Below are 10,427 nucleotides of genomic sequence, written 5' to 3' on the forward strand. Positions count from 1 at the left end.
TCTCCAGGGAATGGTCCCTTCTTACAACATAACCAAAATAGGTGAGACGAAGTCTGGCCATTCTTGCTTCCAAACCCTGTAGGGTAGTTCTACTCTGGCCTATAGGGTCGCTATGAGTTGGAATAGACTCAGCTGCAAGGGTTTGGTTTGAGTTCAATAACAATGTATCAAACTGCCAATATAAACTCATCAAACAAACATGAACATGGAATTGAGATGCTGTTACTGACAGGCCACAAAACTCTTTAGTGTTGCTACTGTACTTTGTAATATAACTTCCCTATCATTGTACATACTTACTAATTTTTTTTAAAAAAATTAGGAAATAACAGATTTAGAAAGAAACAGCAAACAGTTTCGTTAACTGACTCACCTTGGTGAGATCAAATGGATTAAATGGAAACGCTTCTGCCTCACTAAATGTCATGATCTGGATGTTAAAGGTCCAGGAGGGGTAGTTGCCTGTGGCAATGGCATTGTAAAGATCCCGGAGGCCATAGTCTGGATCCTCCTGGGCAATTCTTGCTGCATCTTCCACAGGAAGGTTTTTGATGCCCTGGTCAGTCTACAAAATGAAAGAAATAAGCTCAAACTGAAACTTATTGGCAAAATTATCACACTTTAATCAGTATTCCACTGAAGTCTTATGAGACTCCATCATGAACTTTTCATGGAAGTAACACACTAACCAAAGAATTTCCCTTGCAAAAATACCTCTACTATTCAAATCTGACATAATATAAATTTATCAAATTCTACTTGATTACTCTGATTCTTTTAAAAGTCCAAGGAATTCAGGTTACAAATTTCATATCTACAATTAGTCCTATCTTTCTCTTTATGTATTTCTGTATTATTTGAATTTTTCCACTCTTGTTACTTTTCTAAACAGAAAATTAAAATACATTTTGAAAATAATCAAATGATTAATTAAAAAGCCCTTCCCCTTTTTTATATTAAATTGTTTTATTAAAATTTTCCATTTTATAATAGCTCAAAATCAGCATTTGAGATTCTACGCAGCTAGGATCCTCTACCTTCTTCCTTCCTTCCTTTTTTTTTTTTTAAAAAAAAAGAGCCATATTCACAGAGCTGGAAAGAACTTCAATATAATTTGTGTGAACCAGTTCTCCCAGAATTAGTATTCTGACTTTCCAAATAAGCCATCAAGACCTAAAGAAGTTAGTCAGTTCATAAGTGCTCTCATATGATACCATATCATCAATGAACTTCCTGTATAAACACAAAAGACCCTCAACAAGCTAAGTGCTACAGGAACATTTTCTTAGTAAAAATCAACCCTGAAAGGCTTGCTCATTTCATCCCAACTCTCTCTAGCCAGAGGAAACACTTGAAGTCTGCCTTCTACTGGGTCAGATATGAAGACATCTTGAAGATGGAAAATTGAAGGCCACCATTTGCAGATCACCCAAAAAAACTTACATTAATTTGCAATAATACTGCAATTTCTCTCTGACTTTAACTGAGTGCCCTGCGTTTAGGAAAGAACACTCTAAGTCAGAATAACCCAGCCTGGTAAGTCCATGCAGCTGTCAGGTTGCCGCAGGGCCCTCTGCTGAACAGATCCATAAGCAATCCAGTCTTTTCAGACTGTGGACAGCTGGTATTATTATCATCAAAAAAACTGGAGCTTAGAAAACTTTACTAATATGCTCAAGGACATAGCTATCTAGAAAAGTAAAGATATGAATTCAGGCTGGTCTAATTCCAAGATACCAACTAGCTAGCTCTAGCTGTCCCAGGAACAATCATTCAATTTAGTTCTAGATGACACTACAATGCTCCTTCTGGTAATAACCAACCAATAGGTCAATTGTTTCGCAAAACAGCTCCTAGATGATGGATCCAAGCCGTGAGAATAGAGAGGGATGACAGTGTTTCTGCTTGATAGGCTTGCATAACTTGTTTAGATAAAGATTAAGGTACGATAGAAAAAAGCAGGTCTTTTGGGTATCATTAAGAGGAAGCCTATGTATCATGACCATTTCTGTCTCTGCTGATTTTAGCAGTTATTTGGAAAAAGAAATTCTTAGGCCACCAGACATTTGTAACTCCCTGAAGTTCCTTGAAAATATTACTTATTGTAATAAATACCAAGAGAGGACCCTATAAAACATTTCAAAAGTCTCTCAAAAGCAGAAGTAACCAATCTGATCTGACGGTATGAAAACAAATGAAACAAACATTAGAATTTTGTTTTCTGACATTCACAATTGAATTTCCTTATTCATAATATACCCTTAATAAATGCTAAATGAATAGACAGATGATTTTAAAAGTCTGGAGAAATGTTTTTGGAAAGAAAGCATCAGATATTAGGAGTGACAATGTGGGGTTTATATCAACCTTCCCCTAGAATCTTAAGTTTAGGAAACCATTCCTTAACGGTTTAAATGTCTTAGACAAGAACTCCAAACCACACTTAACCAACAGGTTGGGCTGGTGAGGTGACTCTTTAGTAAGAACCGGCCAGGCCAGAGGGCCTCACCTACTGATAGCACATCATAATGACCACCTCACGATAATATGAGAAAAACCTTCAATAAAGGCTCTGGACACTGAAGCACCAAGGGCTTCCTGGTTGGTGATCAATATTTATGCATGTAGTGGGTAGTATATCCCTTTTCAGGATGTGGAAGCTTAGCATTGATACCCCTCCCAGATCTAACCCTAGTAAGTATCTCTTTATTTGTATCCTTTTTGTTATAAAAAGCCTGTAATTCTTCTATATAGCATTTTCCAGGAGTTCTGAGTCATTCTAGGGAATGATCAAACACAAAGGAGTAGTAGGAACTAGCATGTCAGAAATGAGGGTGTCTGGGATCCCCTAAGCTATGGTTGACATCTTGAGGGAACAGAGGGAACCCTTGTATTTATATTCAGCTGGTCAAAAGTGAGGGGACCCCTTGGGAACTCCTAAACTTGAGGCTGGTGTCTGAGGTCTTGGGCAGACTTGGCAGTCTTGAAGACTGTACCCTTTGTCTGGTTAGATGTGAACTAGCTCAGGCAGGTTAAGCTCAGAGGAAGAAGTACTAGGTATACAGCAGGTGTCCAAAACAGAAGTGGCAGAGAAGTACCAAGGTAGGCTCTGATATATTCTTATAGATGGTGGGACTGGTATCACAGACAGGAATAATGCAATTCTGCCTCAGTTCCCTCCAAGACCCCAAAAGATACCTATGTTCAAGGCAATGACTCAGGGCTATAAAAAGCAAACCAATCTAGTATTTTATGGTTTGCTAGAACTTAAACCTATACTCTATCACAGAATTCTAAAAAGCTAGGCTACACCTGCACATGTGTGTGCATGTGTGTGTATCTCTGCATCTAATCTGCTTTTCACAACTCAGAAGTGATTCAATTTAGAATCTACCCTACTTGGGTATGATCTAATTAACATAACAAGAAACCTATTTCTAAACAGGATTACATCCACATGTATAGGAGTTAGGATTCTAACATATATTTTAGGGAATCCATACAGTTTAATCCGTAACAGTAAGGGCAAGGTGGAGGAAGCCCTGATCTTCATCCCGTCCTCAGCAGAAGAAAGGAGAGGTGGTGGCAGAGCTTTGCATCCCCCAACCCAAGAGGCAACACATACCTTGTAATGGAATTTGCAATAAACTGCCTCTCCACTTGCATTAACCAGTTTGAAAGTATGTGATCCATATCCATTCATGTGCCGATGTCCATCTGGAATCCCTCGATCACTGAACAAGAAAGAAACCTAACAAACAGAAACAAAGAGCCTAACATTTTTTAGTTTAAAGCAACATACCTCAGATTTTTAAGACATTCCTAATGAAATTTCTAGGAAATCCCTTAATGATACAGAACATACTAGCCAATTACCCATGAGGACAGTTATCGATTATTTAATTTGCAGCAAACACAGAAGAATTTTAAAGCAGAATAATATATAAATTATTAACAGGACGACTCAAAATTCTATGAAAGAAAGCTAAAGCAAATCTAAAAACTAGTCTAACTTGAGATTCAAAAATTACTTTAATAGAAAATTTGTTTAGTACTATTTTCTCCCTCAGTCCCCTAATACCAAAAGACTTACCTCATTCTAGAATCTTTGATCCTTAATATTGTTAAATATGATCCATACAGGAGCTCTGATCCATATAGGAGTGGTGCCTAAGGCATCTGACTGCTAACCAGAAAGCTGGAGGTTCAAAACCACCAGCCACTCCTCAGAAGGAAGACTGGGCAATCTACTTCCTTAAAGACACCACCTCAGAAACCCAAGGAGGGGTCAGTATGAGTTGGGACCAACTCGACAGCAGTGAGTTTGGGTTTTTTTTTCCTTAATGATCTATATATCATCATCATTTAAGGACTATGGATGAGGGAATATTAACAGAATTGTTGTTATTGTTGTTAGGTGCCGTGGAATTGGACCTGACTCATAGAGACCCCTTCTTGGGTTCCCGAGGCAGTATCACTACAGAAATAGACTGCCCAACCTTCCTTCCGAGAAGTGGCTGGTGGGTTTGAACCGCCAGCCTTCTGGTTAGCAGTCAAGTGTCTTAGGCACTATGCTACCAGAGCTCCTATTAACAAAATTAGTCATTATAAAACTCTTCATGATCAAGAAATCTGAGAAAGTCTCCCAAGAAGAAAACCAGAAACCAATTCCAATAAAATAACCAAAACAAGAAAAATGCACTGATGCCTCCCAGGTGATGATTGTGATACACCTGATGAGCTGAGTTCCCACCTGATGCAGAGACTCAGGGCGCAGGCTCCAGAAGTCCCACACCATGTCGGGGTCCTTCAGGTGTGTTTGAGGGTTTCTCTTTTGGCTATGGATAAAGGACGGGAACTAAATGGAAAAAAAAAAAAAATCCCCAAATTAAGTTTACAGGAATTATGGTGTCAGCAGGCAATGTTTCTTTCTGTTATACACAAAGTCACCATGAGTATGAGTGATGGCAACTAATAACACCACTACATTATATCTTGCCTACTGCTAGGTTTATGGATTATAAATCTGAACAACAGAATTCTAAGAGTTTTAACCTGTCAAATGCTAAGTGAAATTTACTCAACATATGCAGCTAGTGCCTAAAATATACTAAAGTATTTCAAATACTCTCAAAGCTAGAGTATCTCTTGAAGGAAGAAAATGTACATGCATGCCAATACACACACACACACATGTCCACACACACACATGCGCACACACCTCCTGCTGATTCAAAGCATGTAGAAACAGCCTCTACTCAATTCTAGGGCAAAGCCCCCTTGTTCTACTAACGTTCCAAGTTCAGCAAGGAAAACTGGACAATATGCATTGAGTCAATCGATTTTGAAATGCCAAATCTGAGAGCAATGATAACTGTCATTGTTGTTGTTATGTGCCGTCTAGTCGGACCCAACTCATTCTCTGATCTAATAAAAATGTATTAAACACATATAAAGTTTGTTTAAAAAAGCAATCTAGGCAACATAAATTCTCTTCTTCTGGCCTTTCCCAGGCATTTTCCTCAACTGTCAACCTATACAGAGTTTTTTAAATCAATTCAAATTAACAAACATTTATAGAATGCAAAGTACTATATCCCCTACCAGTAAGGCATCCCTGATGAAGAAAATGGGGGTGTTATTTCCAACAAGATCCCAGTTACCATCTTCAGTGTAAAATTTCACTGCAAACCCCCGAGGATCACGAACTGTGTCAGCTGAGCCCGATTCTCCAGCTAGAAGATACAAATGGGAAAAATGAAGCATTAGAGTACTTCGGATCAAAGAAACCCAAAGACATTAACATTGGTATCTATGCCTTTTCATTCATTTTAAAGCAGATATTTAGAAATTTAGATGCCCAGGTTATTATATTTCTACCACCCACCAGTTAATTCAATCTACAAATTAAACAAAAGAACTGAGAGGTAATAAGAGAATATATGTAACAGTAGCTAAAAAGACAAGCCATTTAACATAAGAAGATAGCTTTGTTTAAACAGGTAATTAAAATTTATATTATAATAGTGGAAGAGAATAATTCAGAGTATTAAGGTAGTGAACACAGAGAATAAATCAGTTGCCAAATTATATTAATTTAATATTAAGAAAATGAATTAAAATATAGGTCCCATTCTTAATTTATTTTTGTATTCTACTGTATTTTAAATGTTAAATGTTTTAAACATTAAGCATTCTAAGTATTATGCAGTACTTTAGTATTAAGAAAATGAATTAAAATATAGGTTCTCATTATTTATTTATTTTTTTAGTCCATAGTATTTTTAAAATGCAAAATCACAGAATGATACAGACACAGAATTAATTATGCATTGCAGTATGTCAAAACGCAGTATGATAGATCTGTTTTTGTTGAATGCTATTGCTAAAACAGCAAGGAGGCCACATGTTCTGACCTCCTCTAACCTTACAAGAGGAAGACAGGATTACCAGCAGTAACTCAAGGCCTATTCCTGCCAGGCCAGACATGCTGCCTCCCTCCAGCCCTTTCTCCAACCGTTCCTCCCAAAGCACCCACTACCTCTCTCCTGGGTTCGATAATTCGCTGCAGTGGCCACACAGAGCTCATGGATTACGGGGTTTATTAGGGAAGCACCAGGCTACAACTCAAGTTCAGGAAGAACGCTCAGTCTCTCTCCCAGCCCACCGTCCCTCAGCCAACAGTCTCTCATAGTCTCTTTCCCAGCAGTGCTGGTCCCTCGGTGTCTCACTCAGCAATGCGTGTCTCTTGCGTCCCTTTCCCAGCAGCATGTGTCTCTTTCAGGGGCATGTGTCTCTTTCAGCAGCACGTCTTCCTCAACCAGCAGTCAGAGAGAGTTCTGCCTCTAGGAGGCCTCCTTTAGAGCCTGGCAGGGTGGTCAAACTAGCCAATCATAGCATCAGAACTCTAAGCACCTGAGAGAGAGTGGGCACATCCCAGAACATTGTTTTGTGCCACTCCCAACAGAAATACTCCAGGTGGACACCTTCAGCAATCAGGAGCTCCTCAGTTGCTCATAGTAAATCCCACCGTGGAGTCTGCAAAGACTTATGGGTAGAAAAGCCACACAAAGTACTTTACTACAGTGCAGCTATCAAATCAATTCTGACTCACAGTGACCCCATGTGGCAGAGCAGAACTGCCCCATAGAGTTTTCTGAACTCTGGTGGCGTAGTGTCTAAGGCATCTGACTGCTAACCACAAGGCTGGTGATTCAAACCCACCAGTCACTCCTTGGAAGGAAGACTAGGCAGTCTACTTCCATAGAGATACTGCCTCAAAAACCCTAGGAGGGGTGGCTATGAGTCGGATCCGACTTGGCAGCAGGGAGTTTGGTTTCGGAATCTTTATGGAAGCAGATCACCAGGTCTTTCCCCTACGGAGCCAGCGGGTGGGTTCAAACCACCAACCTTTTGTTAAGCAGCCAAGCACTTAACTGTGGCACCACCAGGACTCTAAACCCACTGTAGTTAATTCCAATTCATAGTGACCCTATACATTTTTCCTGAAATTAAGTTACAAATGTCTCAAATAAGGTACCAAAAAAAAAAAAAAAAAAACCCACTGTCATCAAGTTGATTTCAACTCACAGTGACCCTACAGGAAAAAATAGAAATGTACCACAGTTTCCAAGGCTATACATCTTTACAGCAGGCTACCTTATCTTTCTCTCACAAGGTGGTGAGTTCAAATCACTGACATTTTGGTTACCAGCCAAATGCCTTAACCACTGTACCACCAAAGATCCCAAAAAAGGTATAAGGTTGAATTTCTCTAGCAATACTGGTCACACAAATAGACCAACTTACCAACAGTGGAGAACCGAACTGCAATGGGAGTCCTTTTTCCAACATGTTCAAATACCTTTGCCTTGGAGTATCTGGTAATGTCATGTGTGACTTCAAAGTAGCCAAAAGCCCCTAAGAAGAAAGACACAGAAACCATCATCATGAGACCATGATTCAGCCAATAAGGGCCTTCAACACTCTTCTAGGTGTCTGAGTGACTACAAAGAGAAGCTAAAGGTTTAGCTCAGGCCTTCTGGGAGCTTCCAATATGATGAGAGAAAGGGGAAACATTCATACCCAAAACAACTGAAATAAGATACAGAGCATTCAGTGTTACACCAAGCACTCCAGGGCTGGAGTCAGGAGAAGAATGGGGCTGGGAGTAGTTAGACAAGGCTGACCACAAGGCTGACCAAAGATACGGGCCGATAGTGCCTTCAAGCACAGGAAGGTCTAGGAGAGAAAGAGAAGAACGAGAAGAAGGAGAGAAAATACAGGCAAGTCTAGACATTTATGGAAGAAGTCACAGAGCCAAACAACAAACTGAACAGCATACCGAAGTCATGATCAAAGTCACAGAGAAGATGGGAAGAAATCGCATCTAGGAAGAAGAGATGAAGAAGGCAGGAAGTCCTAACTGGAAATCCGAAGAGACGGGTCAAGGAGATTGTTTCCTCCTTTTTACTGAACTTTATTTCCCTATTGCATTGCTTGCTTTTAACCACCACTATCTTTTGTTTCTGCCATAAAAGCAAGATAAAAGTTTCACAGACGCAATGGCCAAAAGGGAAGGAAAAATTACCCAAACCCACCAATCTTCAATTTCATAGTTTGTTCCAGTATTTGTCCAATAAGTACATCATTTCAACCTAGTTGTAATTATAGTGTGGGTCTGTATTTCTAGTTTTTTTTTTTCTTCATTTCCTCACTGAACAGTACAATGGATGAAATTACATTATAATTTATTTGATTACAGTTTATTTTTAATAAAATAAACTGTTTTGTATGTAATATTCTATTCAGAGTGTAGTGGTTATGTTTTTGTGTCAACTTGGCTGGCCTGGTTGAGTGGCTGGGCAGCTGGATGTAGTATTCCCCATGATGATATCAGCTCCATGGTGGAATCTACTGTGAGCAGCTGAGTAACTGCCTTAGGGAATGTGGTCTGCTTCCTTATATAATAAGCAGAACTCTTGGGGAATGGTCTCTAGCCTATGGCACACTTGGACCCTGCATGTAGCCATGTCATTGCTCAGCAGCCTGCCACGCTCTGCTGACCTTGGGACTTGCAATGGACTTAAGTTAATGGGCTGCTGTGTGGTGTGGTAATATCGGGACTGTGCCTTTTTACTTGTCAGTCTTGGGCTTCGCAGCCTCAGCTGCTGGTGAAGAAATGCCTCTAGCTCCAGTAAGCAGGGAGCAGGAGGCAGAGCTGGACCCCAAGGTTGAGGGGCTTTCACCCAGCACCTAGAGCCTGGCACTTTGAACTTGGACTTAAAGCCTCCAAACTGTAAGAATAAACTCCTGTTTGTTAAGGGCTTCCCATTTGTGGTATGTTTTCTGTAAGAGTGGCACTAGGGAACCAGAACACAGAGCAATACCCACTGCTGTTGAGTTGATTCTGATTATCATAGAGACCCAGCAGTAAAACATCCCCAGAGGGTCTCCAAGGCCGAGATCTTTACAGAAGGAGATTGTCAACATCTTTCTTCTGCAGAGCTGCTGGTAGATTGGAACTGGTGGCCATTCAGTTAGGAAGTGAGTACTTATGCACTGTGCCACCAGGGCTCAGAATCCAAGACAATAACTGTCGATTAATAATTCACCTATGAATGGAGAATTGACATGACTACTGCAGGAGCATTTCTCTTTGGGAAATCATTTTTGACCCAGGTACATGAGACAATGCTTTCACAACACATGAACGCAACAGCTCTCACCTGCTCCTTTAGCATGCACGACTCTCTCGGGAATTCTCTCTCGGTCAAAGTGAGCCATTTCATCAGTGAAAACCACATCCTTGACCAGAAGGGGCCCCCTGGGCCCTACCGTAATAGAGTTGAGTTTGTCTCCTACTGGGTTACCAGCTCCAGTGGTCAGAATATCAGGTTTCTAAGTGAACACAAAGGGAAGAAAGCACAGAAAAGTCAATACAAACCCTTAATTTACATGCTCAGAATATACATCATTTTGTGATTTTTATACCATTTTCCCTAACTCTCTTTAAATTTCCTGTATCCAAAACACTGAATTAGTAAAATATGTGCCATTGTCTAAAATTTACTGTTAGATCTCAGAAATCCTTGATAAATCTCAATACCAATCCGCTAAGAAACTTGCTTCTGGAGAAGAAACATGGCTAAATAACCTGCCAAGGGCTCAGCAATTCCTCAAGGGAGAAACTTAACTCAGCACAGGAAGCCGCCAGACAGGGATCCCCAAAAACGGGACCATCCATGCTTTGCACCAAATGTTCAAACTAACAGTCATCTAACCAGACCATCTGCTGGATACTGCTTTGCTCAGAACTTACAAATACTTTGTTACCACCGTGAATGTTAAAATATATCCTCTTCCATGATGCATAATGAATCCTTTCTCTCAAGCAGTGTAAAGCAGCTATTTATAACACTTCTTCT

General features: G+C 40.0%; 1 protein-coding gene across 1 annotated transcript in view; it reads right to left on the reverse strand.

Annotated features, from left to right (window-relative positions):
* The window catches only part of CAT (catalase), a 52,215-nt gene that overhangs the window by 21,182 nt on the left and 20,606 nt on the right, over window positions 1-10,427 (reverse strand). Inside the window, exons 2-7 of the mRNA XM_007943264.2 lie at window positions 9,729-9,900; window positions 7,810-7,920; window positions 5,605-5,735; window positions 4,754-4,858; window positions 3,626-3,751; window positions 374-565 (exon numbers count right to left, since the gene is read on the reverse strand). Coding sequence (XP_007941455.1) covers window positions 374-565; window positions 3,626-3,751; window positions 4,754-4,858; window positions 5,605-5,735; window positions 7,810-7,920; window positions 9,729-9,900 — 837 coding nt within the window. The remainder of the gene's footprint in view (window positions 1-373; window positions 566-3,625; window positions 3,752-4,753; window positions 4,859-5,604; window positions 5,736-7,809; window positions 7,921-9,728; window positions 9,901-10,427) is intronic.

Source organism: Orycteropus afer, unplaced genomic scaffold (assembly GCF_000298275.1).
Source record: "Orycteropus afer afer isolate SDZICR_OR568_19922 unplaced genomic scaffold, OryAfe1.0 scaffold00103, whole genome shotgun sequence".
NCBI classification, from domain to species: domain Eukaryota; kingdom Metazoa; phylum Chordata; class Mammalia; order Tubulidentata; family Orycteropodidae; genus Orycteropus; species Orycteropus afer.